Source organism: Geotrypetes seraphini, chromosome 19 (genome assembly GCF_902459505.1).
Source record: "Geotrypetes seraphini chromosome 19, aGeoSer1.1, whole genome shotgun sequence".
In the NCBI taxonomy this organism is placed as follows: Eukaryota; Metazoa; Chordata; class Amphibia; order Gymnophiona; family Dermophiidae; genus Geotrypetes; species Geotrypetes seraphini.
The window spans coordinates 39,431,790-39,445,697 of NC_047102.1; the positions used below are offsets into that span (position 1 = coordinate 39,431,790).

Below are 13,908 nucleotides of genomic sequence, written 5' to 3' on the forward strand. Positions count from 1 at the left end.
AAAGCCGGCATACTCTACATCAGTGTTTTTCAACCTTTTTACACCTGTGGACCGGCAGAAATAAAAGAATTATTTTGTGGACCTGCAAACTACTAGGACTAAAATTTAAAAATCCCGTTTCCGCCTTATCTCCGCGAGCTCGGTCACCTCAGTAACTATAGAAAAATAGACAAATATAGTGCAAAATATAGACAGCAGATATAAATTCTCAAAACTGACATGTTTTGATCACCAAATCGAAAATAAAATCATTTTTCCTACCTTTGCTGTCTGGTGATTGATTTCATGAGTCTCTGGTTGCGTTTCCTTCTGTCTGTGTATCCTTTCTTTCTGCACTCAGGCCCAAGAATTGTCCTTTTCTATTCCCTGGCCCTCTTTCCTTCCCATGTCTTTAGTGCCCCCAGTGCCTCTTTCACATATCCTCCTATGCCACTAAGGAATGTTGCTGGTTCCTGTGTCAACTGTTTCGGTCCTGGCTCTTATGTAGCCCTTCCCTCACCTGCTTATTATGTCAGGGGAGGGAAATGCTGACAATAAGTAAAATTCCACTGCAGTTGCCCCTAGTCTTTCATTTGGGTAAAAGTTTGATAAACGGGTGTTAACTTATCCCTGTGTCCTTAGTGAGAAAAAAAAAAAAGCATGTGAAGAAGTGTTTTAAGATGTTTTGGTACTTTTTAAAATATATTTTCTAATATATTTTTGTTATTTTAATATATTTTATGTAGTGAACCACTTCAATTTTCTTTTTGAAGTTGAGTTATGGGTTAGTGGAAGAAGTTGTTTCAAGGAGTATGCAAATAGTGTGATGTGGAGGTAAAAAAAACGTGTGGGCATGCATTTTTGACTTCTTGTACTTAGATCGCATCATGGCCCAGGCATGCTCAGTATGGTTTCCATTACAGCAATCCCTGCAGCCCCCACCCGCCCGACCGCTCGCTCGATCATTTAGCCAACTTCCTCTCTCCACCTCACCTTAGTTTGCAGGCTTTCTTTTTTGGCGACCCGCACGCTTTCAAAGAGCTGCGCATGCGCGGCTGCTCAAAGTTCAATCTTCCTGCTCTGCTGCAACTTCCTGTTTCCGGTTGCATCAGAGCAGAAGATTGAATACTGAGCAGCCGCGCATGCGCGGCTCTTTGAAAGCGTGCGGGTCGCCGAAAAAGAAAGCCAGCAAACTAAGGTGAGGTGGAGAGAGGAAGCTGGTTAAACAATCGATCGAGTAGGTGGGGGCTGCGGGGATCGCGTGATCCTTGATGCCTCACTGCGGAGACAAGACTATTCACCGCTCAAAGGAGTGGTGAATGGCCATGTCCCCGCCCTGCAGCGACTGCTATTTTTCATTCCCCATTTTGGCGGGTTACCCGCGGCTAAACGCGGCTAGCTGTGGGTAACCGCCACCGTGTCATTCTCTATTTGAGACCACTGGTCTAGTAGGTTTTGGGGGACTCAACATGAGATTTTTATGTGGCACCCTTTTTGTGAAGTTCACAGCAGTGCCCTTTAAGGTGCCCCCACTACTCTGTTTCCATATCTAGGTGTCCAGTCCATTACTTTGCTGGCTCCTCCTACATCCAAAAGATCCTTTTCTAGGCTTTTTTGACTTGGACAAATTTTTGGATGAGAAAGGTATAAAGATAGATGACTTGGAGATCTGGATGATCAATCAGCTGGACGTACAGTTAGATGACTCTCGAAAAAACAAAGTATTTTGGACGTAGTTTTTGAGCATGGACTTTGGACACAGCTGACTTTGGGCGACTAGCAACTTAGGCCCAAAATGGACTTAGATGTTTCTTTCGATTATGCCCCTCCAAGGCTCTTCAGCTTGGAAAAGACAGCTAAAGGGTGATATGATTGAAGTCTATAAAATCCTGAGTGGAGTAGAATGGGTACAAGTGGATTGATTTTTCAATGTAAGTGGAGTCCATCAGGGTTCACCATTTTCTCCAACTTTATTTAATATTTACTAGCATCTTTGTTATTTATTACATAGTTAACAGGTAAAATTTTATGTTTACGCAGATGACATTTCAATACTCATCCCTTTAACCAAACTCACTTCAGAAATGTTAAATTGTATAGCTTTTATTCATACACAAGTGGAAACTTGGACATCTACATTTAAATTGAAATTAAATCCGGGCAAATCAAAATTCTTTCTAGCTAGTCCTAATGAAAAATTTACTGAAACAACTTTTGATATCTCCTACGCTGAAAATTTTAGGGGTTATTTTAGATCTGTCCTTATCTTTTAAGGCCCATACAGATTCTCTGGTTAAGAGATGTTTTATTGTCCTCTGGAAACTGCGTACTAATAGGAAATATTTTGATGTTATATCATTTTAAATTCTGGTTCAATGTTCAATCCTTTCAATATTGGATTATTGTAATGTGGTGAACGCCTGGAACTCTCTCCCGAAAGAGATGGTGGAGGAAACTACCATTCTAGGATTTAAGGGAAAATTGGACGCACATCTTCTTGCAGGACACATTGAGGGATACGAGTGACTAATGTATGCACCAGGGTACGCCTGGCTGAGCATCCGCATGTGCGGATCACCGGACTGGATGGACCTCAGGTCTGATCCGGTGCAGGCATTTCTTATGTTCTTATGTTCTTATCTGGGATCGTATAAAATAACTACTAGCCGATTTAAAAATCATACAAAATACAGCTATTCATTTGATTTTTAATCTGAAAAACCACGATCATATCAGTGTATATTATCAAAAGCTTCACTGGCTACCATTTGAGGCTAGAGTGCTATTTAAATTTGGATGCATTTGTTTTAAAGTTTTATTTGGCTTAGCACCGGCTTACCTTGTTTCTCATTTTAGTTTTTTTGTTTATAAGAAAAATATTCGTAGATCTAGTTGGTTTTATTTTCCTTCAGTATTATTTTCCTTCAGCAAATGCAAGTCGTTATAAAAATTTTTTAGATAGGACCTTAGCATTCCAAGCAGTATTAATTAATTCATGTTTGAATCTTCTTGTTTCTCCATTTCTTACTTACTATCAATTTCGAAAAGATCTTAAAACCCACTTATTTAAACAATATAATATACATTATTGATTTTCATATTATCATGTAGTTATAGTAAACTAAACTAAACTAAGCCTTAAGTTTATATACCGCATCATCTCCACGGAAGCGGAGCTCGACACGGTTTACAAAGCTTAAAAATACAAGAAGAGAGGGGAGAGAGAATTTATAAGAGCGTATGAAAAGAGGGGAAGCAAGCAGGAGATGTTATATATTAGAGAAAAGCCAGGTTTTCAGTTGTTTTCGGAACAGTTGGAGGGAGCCCAGGTTCCGCAGCGGGATAGCGAGATCGTTCCAAAGGCCCGTGATTTTGGAGAAGAGGGATCTTCCCAGTCTGCCTGCGCGGAGGATGCCATGTAGAGAGGGGAAGGACAGCTTCTGTCTGTGGGCTGATCTGGTGGTAGCAGGCGTTAGGGCGAGGAAGGATAGAGGGATTAGTGGCGGAAGGATGCCATGAATTATCTTGAAAGCCAGACAGGAGCATTTGAAGTGAATTCTGGAAAGTACAGGGAGCCAGTGAAGATTGGTAAGTAAGGGGGAGACGTGATCAAATTTGCGTTTAGCAAAAATCAGTTTGGCCGCAGTATTCTGGATGAGCTGGAGTCTGTGGAGACTTTTTTTTGTTAGGCATAGGTAAATGGCATTGCAGTAATCGAGTTTGGATAAGATGATGGATTGTACCAGGACGGTAAAGTGTTTTTGGTGGAAATAGGATCTAACTTTCCTCAGCATGTGAAGGCTGAAAAAACATGATTTTGCCAAGGAATTCAGGTGATCGTTGAGGGAGAGGGAGGAATCGATAATGATGCCGAGGACCTTGCTTGAGAACTCAAGGTGAAGAGCAGGACCTGTGGGTAGAGTGAAGAGGGTGGGCAGGTGTACTAACTTTGGGCCGAGCCAGAGTAGTTTTGTTTTTGATTCATTTAATTTCATCTGAACAGAGAGGGACCAGGCATGAAGTCTCATTATGCATGAGGTGATGTTCTCTTGGAGGTTTGTAAGGTTCTGGTCTGTTTCGAGGAGGATAAGGATATCGTCTGCATATGTGTATATTGTTTCAAGGGGGGATAGTTTGAGAAGCTTCAGGGAGGTCATATACATGTTGAAGAGAATAGGGGATAGGGGAGAACCCTGTGGGACCCCGCAGGATGGTGTCCACGAAGCGGATTTGGAGCCGTTTGCATTGACAATGTAGGAACGTGCACGGAGGAAGTTTGAGAACCACTTTAGGACAAAGGAGTCTATTCCTATGTCAGAAAGTTGGTAGATTAGTATGTCGTGGTGCACGACGTCGAAAGCTGCGGAGAGATTGAACTGTAGGAGAACAGCAAATTTGTTTCGGGCGTGTAGTTGTTGCACCTTTGAGATTAAGGAAACTAGGAGGGACTCGGTGCTGAAGTTGGGCCTAAATCCGAATTGGTAGTGTTGGAGGATGGAGAATCTCTCTAGGTAAGAGGAGAACTGGGTAGCGACTATGGTCTCCAGAAGTTTTGTTAAAAGAGGGATGTTAGCTATGGGCGGTAGTTCGATGGTAAGGAAGGGTCAAGATTGGCTTTTTTCAGAAGAGGGGATAAGGCAATGTGACCCATTTCTGAGGAGAACAGGCCCGATAGTAAAGCTTTGTTTGTAAGGTTTGTAAGGGAAGAGATGGCCTGCGCTGGGATGTTTTCGTAGAGGTAAGATGGGAAAGGATCTAGGATGCACTTGCAGGATTTAAGTTTGAGGCAGAGTTTAGAGATCTGGGGCTCGGATACAGGTTCGAAAGTAGTCCATGATCTGTCAGCAGGGATAGGGTCGGAGTCTTTCAGAGGAAGAGAGTTGTAAGAGATAGCAGGAGGGAACGACTTCTTTATGTACTTCATAATGTACTTTTAATCTTTTTACTTATACTTATTTTAGTTTATAATGTGTTTTCCTTATTTATTAGTTTTAATGCTTGTATTAGTTACTTAGAATTTTATTGTATGATGTTATTATTATATTGTATTCTGAGTACCTTTTGTGTAAACAGCTATGAATTGCTTGTTAGGTGGTATATAAAAATGTATTTATTATTATTATTATTATTATAAAAATTACAAAGACTAGGAGACACTTGATGAAGTTACAGGGAAATACTTTTAAAACTAATAGAAGGAAATATTTTTTCACTCAGAGAAGAGTTAAGCTGTGGAACACGTTGCCAGAGGTTGTGGTGAAAGCAGATAGCATGGCTGGTTTTAAGAGAGGTTTAGTCAATTTCCTGGAGGAAAAGTCCATAGTCTGTTATTGAGAAAGACATGGGGAATCGGTAGCATGGAATGTTGCTACTCTTTGGGTTTTGGCCAAGTACTAGTGACCTGGTTGGCCACAGTGAGAATGGGCTACTGGGCTTGATGGACCTTTACTCTGACCCATAAGGCTATTCTTATGTTCTTATGCTCAGGAAGAAGCTTCAGAGATCTGTAAAGTAGAGATTCCCAAACCTGTCTTGGGAGTTCCTGGCCATATCCATATGACTATTCATGAGAGAAATTTGCATGTTCTGCCTTAAGCTTTCTGCCATTTCCTCTTGGGTTTGAGGTGGGGTTTGGACAGGGGCTGAGAATGAGGGAAACCTGGTTTCCTCAATTACTGTAGGTATTTCCCTTCGCAGGCTTATCTATCTGAATGCAATTCTCTCTGAGCTTACAACTAAATGGCCTGAGCTAAATCCCAAACCCTTTTTCCCTCTGTCCCTTTCTTTTCCACTGCTTAGAGCTTGCTTGTTTTTCTGTTCTAGATCCATCTCTTCCCTTACCCACACTGTGTTGGCTGGATCCTACTATGGAAACTAGGAAATAGATTGTGGTAGCTCAAGGTTTATTTACATATGTTGCAAGAAGAAATTTGACATGAGAAAAAAGCTGTAATAAGGACAATTTATTCTAGTAATTTCCCATACTGAAGAAGTGTGTGTTTCATTTTCAGAGGCATTATTGCCAGTATTTTGGTTTTCTTGTGTTTTGGAGTCACACAAGCTAAAGATGGACCATTTTCAAGACCTCATCCAGGTAACTGAACAAAGTACTTAATTTTGAACAAACTTCCTGTTAAACGCTGATCTGTCATATTTTATTTACCACATTTGAATTCATAGACTGAATGAAATAATTTGTAGAAAGTCTGTGGACTTCCATTAATTTTACCACTCTGCCCGCCCTCCCCCCCCCCCTTTAACAAAGCCGCTCTAGCAGCTGCCATGTGGCAAAAGCCCTAAAGCCCTTTAAATCCCTATGGGCTTCGGGGCAGTTACCGCAGCGGCCCTCACTAATCTGCTTCGTAAAATAAGTCCTTAGTAGTAATGGATGCCAGCAATAAGGAGGCTGCCAGTTGATGACTTCTAAAGATATGTCCTAGCTGACAGCCATACAAGCTGTACTATCTGTTAGATTGCTCCTCCTCTTTGCTTTCTGATGGCAAGTTATAGGCAAGCTGGACTAGTAATGAGTTCTTTAAAAGACTACACTGGGTTCTTATTAACACCTTTTTTAAAATTTCTGGTTTTAAATTTTACTTCTGCAATTATATAGAAAAAGAAAGTGCAGTTAATTTTGAAGTAAAACGGCTTCCATTTTAACTTGGGAGGTGCTCAGGTTCTTCAATCCCCTGCCTCAGGCACCCTTAGATAAGAAAGAACCTTCAAACTTCTTTTTCTCTCCCCCAGCAATGCATATCTGGATCTATAGCAAGTTTTGATCCCCAGAATTTCTTGTCTGTGAATGACGAGGCTGATGCCTGATCTGCAATTCTACTGGGCAAGCTAGAATCTCTTGTCCTGATATTATCTTAATGCAAAATCTAGATTTTCTTATGGCTCCTTGCTCATCTCGGAGGTTCCTACGTAGATCAGAGTGTGTTGGAGAAAATATCCTTCTGAATTGAATTTGGAGCTTTATAAAAAAATATATATATATTAAAGTTTGTTTTTATTAGTGGTTACTTCAGCAGTAAGGATAAGTTTTGCATCGGATCTTAGCTCTCTGTGAGCCTTTATATAGTTTAATCTCTCTTTTTTTTTTTTTTTCTTCTTTATTCATTTTTAATCTTTCATCAAGTGTACAATAAAAATAATACATAGATTTACAAATATCACTTGATAAATCTATCAAGATAATAACAATTGTATATATTCCTAAACCCTGTACCCCCTCCCTTTCCATACTATTCTTCTTAATTGAATCAATCTTTTTCATATTTTCTTTTTACCTATTTCTTCATTTATACAATCCCCCCCTTTCCCCTCCATTCATAAGTTATGTTAAGAAAATGGTGTTTATTCATTACAAAACAATGTCAATGGCTCCCATATTTTATTAATTTCCATTTTGTATTGCTATTGAACGTTCCATTTTGTATAGATGACAAAGTGAATTCCACCAGAAATTAAAGTTAAGTCTGCTGTGATCTTTCCAATTGTTAATAATATGTTGCATGGCAACTCCTGTCATAATCAATAAAAGTTTGTTGTTACTTGCCGATATCTGACTCTTTTTCCTCATAGACATGCCAAATATCACAGTGTCATAAGTTAATGCTACAGGATTTTCTAATAAAGAATTTATTTGATCCCAGATCGAATTCCAAAAGGCTAATATATAGGGACAAAAAAATAAAAGATGATCCAAAGTCCCTACATCAAGCTTACAATGCCAGCATCTATTAGACAATGAACTATTCAATTTTTGTAATCTAACAGGGGTCCAAAATGCTCTATTCAAAAGAAAAAACCAAGTTTGTCTCATAGATGCTGACAATGTACATCTTATTCTCCAAGACCAAATTTGTGGCCATTGAGATGCTGAAATTTGATGCTTAATCTCAATGCTCCAAATATCCCTAAGACCATTTTTAGGTTTTTTATTAACCAATTCACTAATAACTTTATACCACTGCGCGGCCTGGTGACCTAGAAAATCTGCCTGGAAGCATAAAAATTCCATGCTATAATGAGAATTACGATTTTTCCATTCAGGGAACCCTGCCTGAATGGCCTGCTTCAATTGCAACCATTTATAAAATTGTGATTTATTCAGTCCAAATTTATTTTGCAATTGTGTATTTCCATTTGAAATAACATCATTTAAAGTTCGTATTCCTGCATTTAACCAATGCCTCCAGACAATCTTAGAACCGCCAATTTGAATCCTGGAGTTTAGCCATATAGATTGATTTGTTGATTTATTAATAGGAATTTCAGTTAAATTACTTACATACCTCAGAGTTTTCCATGTATCTAATAAAATTTTATTTTCTTTATACAATCTGGGCATTTTGATACTGAGAATGTGACAAAGATGTAAAGGAGACAGGAGTCGCCATTCCAAATATAACCAATCTGGAGTGTATTCAGTGAGATCTGGGAGGACCCAATACATACCTTGACGTAAAATATAGGCCTGATGATACCTATAGAAATTTGGGAAATTTACCCCACCCTCCTTAATTGATTTCTGTAAAGATACCAAAGCAATTCTAGGTGTTTTGCCAAGCCAAACAAACTTAATAATTATTGAATTCAATTTTTTATAAAAAGAGTTTTGAAAAAATACCGGAATCATACACATTTGATAGCAAACCACAGGCAATACCATCATTTTTACAGTTTGAACTCTCCCCCACCAAGATATATGTAACGGGTTCCATTGTTCACATAATTCCGAAACCTTTTTTAATAAAAGTTTTTCATTTTCTTTTACTGTATCCTCTATTGAATTTTTAATCCAAATTCCTAAATATTTTAATCCATCCTCCTTCCAAACATAAGGAAATGAATCAAACATAGTTTTTATACAGTGTACATTAAGCGAAAGAATTTCAGATTTATCCCAATCGATTTTATATCCTGAAAACATTCCAAACCTTTCAATCAATTCTAACAAACACGGTATAGTTGAACCTGGATTGCGCAAATATAATAAAATATCATCCGCATAAGCAGATAATTTGTATTCCCATTCTTTCAGGGGAATACCCTGTATCTCCTTTGTCTGGTTAATAGCTATCAATAAGGGTTCTAAAACAATATCAAACAGCAAAGGAGATAATGGACATCCCTGTCTAACTCCTCTATGTAGTTCAAAACATTCAGATAAATTATTATTAATGTATAATCTTGCCATAGGGGAGCTATACAAAGTTTTAATCATTTGAACAAAACCAGGACCCACACCAAACCAATCCAAAGTCTGATACATGAATGACCATTCTACCCTATCAAAAGCTTTTTCTGCATCTAAAGATAGGGCAAAAGCTGGTTCATTCATCATTTTAGTTAAATTTAAAGTATGAAACGTCAGTCTTGTATTGTTAGAAGAATGTTAGTTAGCAATGAAACCCGTTTGAGGTACATCAATTATGTAAGGGAGAGCCTTTGCCAGTCTTAATGCTAGAGCCTTAGCCAATAATTTTCCATCCACATTAATTAATGATATTGGCCTGTAATTTGAAACCCTAGTGGGATCTTTATTTGGCTTTGGCAAAACAATCACCACAGATTCTGCCATAGTACTTTTTATACAACCTTTATTAAGTTGAAACTGATATAAATTTAGTAAATAGGGCAATAAAGAATTTTGAAATGTTTTATAGAATTCCACAGTAAAACCATCCCCACCTGGAGCGGATCCAACTCTAAGAGACTTCAATGCTGTTTCTAATTCTTTTAATGATATAGGTTCTTCTAAACTTCTTTTTATATGATCAGGAAGTTTTGGACCCTCAAGAAGACTTAAAAATTCTATACCTTTTTGAACTTTATCAACAGAAGACTCGGAAGAATACAACTCTTTGTAAAAAACCAAAAATTGATTTAAAATATTACTAATTTGATTATGCATATTTCCTTTCTCATCTTTTATTGCAATCGATGTCACTTTTCTCTCTTGACAACGGACATTTCGACGGTGTTGCCGGCTCCGGTTTAGATCTTTTAACACTGCCGGTATTAGAAACCCCCATTTCGGATTTATTTTGTTTTCCTGAAGCCATCACATTGTATTTTCCTTCGTTTCACACTTTAAACAAAATTTTTCTTTTCGTAGTTTAAGTCATTAATGTCTGTATATACGGAGCCTCTGCCCTACCTGTCCATCCTCGTGCACTCCCAAGCCAAAGTTGTTGTCTCTAATATGGTAATGCCTTTCTATAGTAACAAAAAATATAGTGCTTTTTAGTGGCTCATTAGAATCCATCTGAGAGCCTTCAACAGGCTGAAAAGAATCCAGCTCTTTGGTTTGACCACAACAGAATGGCTATTCCAGTGGCCAAAATTGGCTGACATCCAATAAGCTCCTAGCCACTAAAATTTTATTAGATCATATCTACTGTGGCTCTTCTGAAGCCTGCTTTGCTAGATCTTATGTAAAACAATGGCATAAGACATCATACATTTACTTTGACTAGCTATTTGGTGAAATCGCACTGGCTTATCTGACTGTTGTGTAGGCTGCTTCTGAACAAGCAACAATGCAGAAAGATGAGCAGCCCTGAGCTCGAGTCTCACTTGTGTGCTTGTCTTGGTCCTGTTTGTCGGTGGCAAAAGCATTATTTAGTCCCCTAAAGCAGTTGTTTTTTTTATGGGCAGCAGCAGGAAAGTTCAGTCTGGTTCTCCTACCTCCCCAAGAGCTGCTTTAACTCTTGAGCAATGAAATTGAAGCGATGAGGAACCTGCTGCATGTAGGAAATGCAGTGCATATTCAGAGCCTCATATTAAGAGCTGGGAGAGCTGTTAAGTCCTAATAACATGCAGTAATACTGCCCATTTCTTGTAGCAAAAAACCTGTGAAACTGATTTTTACTTATGGAAAAAGGCTCTTATAAAATTGTGTGGCGTACGTGTGCCTACAAAATAACATGTAGGTCTTCTGTGGCTATAATTGGGGGTGTAGCAGATATGTATTGCAACTGTACATAGTTACACTAACTTTGGAGCAGATGTAAATGTGCGCATTGGCACATGCATGCCGTTGAACTGATTTTGGATGCCTATTTTATGAAGACACATATGTCTGTTGCCTCTATAATATACATTTGAAATAGGTGCCCTTTTCTCCCTTGGGTGTAGATATCTACTAGAAATAACTCTTCTACCAATCTTACCTTGTTTTTTTCCCCGTTAGGCTAGGGATGCTCCTTACATTTTTTATGTAAGCTAAAAATGACAAAATTATGCAGGATGGCATTAGACTCTCTCTATGCTAAGGGTTATTTTTTACAAGGGGGCACTTTAGTTTAAGACCATTTTTCAGGTCCCTGTTTTTAAGTCAGTTATATAAAGACTTAACCGGTATCTTTTTGTCTTTAGAAAATACCAGCATTAAGTGGCACAAGCCATGCCCACCTTCCATTTATGCACATTTAAACTTCCCCTGAAGTAGGTATAAACATCTGTGCCAAAATATTTAATCATTTGTGCAGGTTCTTGTTACATAACTCTAGTGAGCTCCACAAAACTCTATCCCTGTGCGCTCTGGCGAGGCCAGGGATAAGCCTAGCGCTGGCAACCCGGCTCCCGCCCCAGGCGCAGGATGGAGTGCTCCCTGGAGGACTCCCGCTGGATAATCCCATTAGAGCAGTGGTTCCCAACCCTGTCCTGGAGGAACACCAGGCCAATTGGGTTTTCAGGCTCGCCCTAATGAATATGCATGAAGCAAATTTGCATGCCTATCACTTCCATCATATGCAAATCTCTCTCATGCATATTCATTAGGGCTAGCCTGAAAACCCGATTGGCCTGGTGTTCCTCCAGGACAAGGTTGGGAATCACTGCATTAGAAAATACAATACACTGCTCACTTTGTAAAGTTCAGACTTTTCTTTTTATTATCCCCAGTTCAAGGCACTGGGTCTCAAATAGTCCATCTTGGCTGAGTGGACTTGAAACAAATAATACATCAGCAATGCTTCTCCTTTATAAGAGAGTCCAGACTGCTGTTCAGGCAGATAAACTAAAAATAAACAAAAACGTTTTTTTCTTCAGTTTCACCAATTGTGCCTGTGGATACTTCAGGAAGCTTTTCCCACCTGACCCACCTGAAGTACAATGCCCCCACTACCCTTATGCTCCTGGGGTAGGGGCTGGGGAACCATCCACCCTTTTCTGACTGGTTTAAGTCTCCACCCAAAAGTTCCCCTATTCAGGGCTATGTAACGTCAGGTCACTGAATTCCCGTTCAGGCTTTTCTCGGAGGTTAATTAGGGTTCCCACCTCCTTCACTCTCTCTGCAAGGCCTATCTCTCGGGCTCTAATTGACACATTCACACTTTCTTACAGTCCTGCCTAAGGGAGAAAGAACGCTGCACAGAAAGACGTTAACTTTCATTCCCCTCCTCCATTCATTACCTTATTGACTGTAGTTAGATAGGAGATCCCAGGCTGCCAGACTGCACTCCATTTCACTTCCTTCAGAGACCTCTATCTCTATCTCCATTAGGGACTCCCCGCTCTCTGAGGCTGGATAGGAATTCCCTTCAGGGGCAGCTACCGGCCAGCCCTGCTCTGGAAGCCTTTCTCCTCCCTTGAGCTTCTGCCTGGGAGCCAGAAGTTTGTTAATTCGTGAGGCCTGTAGGACAGCCTGTTCTTTAGCCCTGGACTGTGAAAGGAAACTCCAAGCTGTTTCCTTCCTGCTCTGCACAGCACGTCTCTCTCTTGCAGTTCCTGGCAGGGTTTAAAACCGGGTTTAAACTGGTGACAGGAGCTTCCCTGTCACAACACCTACTGGCAAAGTACACACCATTGCACATACTCTTTTTGCTGGTTGGAATTTATAACTAGCCATGTATGCACGAAAATGAATTTTATGAAATTACCTCTACTGTGTATAAAACTTGGGCTTAATTCTTGAATCTGAATCTTGCTGCTCAGCCTATCTTAAGATGTTGCTTAGACAATGTTCACAACCCCTGGTTGGAAACCATAAGCGTTGAAAAGCAGCACTCAAAAATTTGTTTAGGGTGTATTGGGTTCCAGAAGCAGCAATGGTCTGTCTTATTCTGTGAATTATTGCTATATTGCTCAGTGGGTAGAAAATGGGAAAGAATCCTAGGTATTTAGAACCTGCTACCAACAGGGTTTGAAATTGAACTGCAGGCCCAAATGAAACTGGAAGAAGCTGCTAAAGTTAGGTTTAACAAAAATTGAAAATAACATTTGAAAAGCTAGTGCCCTCAAATACTTTTGGTAGTCTCGCACCTTTCTTAGGCCCAGATGCACTAAACTCACCGTGCGTCTTAATGATCATCGCTAAACCAGCTGAATCGGTTAGCATCGACCTTATTTTACCCATCACCATGGGCTTTCCATGCATTCGTTGCAGCCTCTGATCTTATCATGCAAATTACCTCATTAGTATTAAACAAGGTCATTAATATTGATGTCCTAAATCTAGCGATGACTGCAAACAACCCAAAATTGCCGACAGGTCTGCCATATTGCCACGATGGGTCCTGAAAGAAAAGAGGGGCTGGAGGGATGCCCCCCTTGTAGATCGCAGCCACCTGGACCCCTCCCCACGCTCCTGTCCCTCCCCTATCCCTTAAAGATCATTGGCAGGAGGGATGCGCACTCCCTCTTGCCTTGGCCTCCCCCATGCCCCTGCCCTGCCCCCATACCTTATATAGAAGACAGCAAGAAGGCTGCCCAGTCCCTCCTACCTGCAGGCCTGACTCTCCAAAATGGCAAGCCTTTCCCTTCTTGGTGCATTCTGGGATGCCCTGATAGGGGCCTAAGACCCTGATTGGCTCAGGTGCTTATAGTCTCTCTGGGGCTTTAGACACCTGAGCCAATCAGAGCCTTAGACCCTCCCAGCATATCCCAGAATGCACTAAGAAGGAGAAAGCCTGCCATTTT

At 40.0% G+C, this 13,908-nt stretch overlaps 1 protein-coding gene across 2 annotated transcripts in view; it reads left to right on the forward strand.

Moving 5' to 3' along the window:
• The window catches only part of PTDSS2 (phosphatidylserine synthase 2), a 170,583-nt gene that overhangs the window by 28,483 nt on the left and 128,192 nt on the right, over positions 1-13,908 (forward strand). For both annotated transcript variants that reach the window (XM_033928021.1, XM_033928020.1), the window contains exon 3: positions 5,991-6,073. In XM_033928021.1, the coding sequence (XP_033783912.1) occupies positions 5,991-6,073 (83 nt within the window). The remainder of the gene's footprint in view (positions 1-5,990; positions 6,074-13,908) is intronic.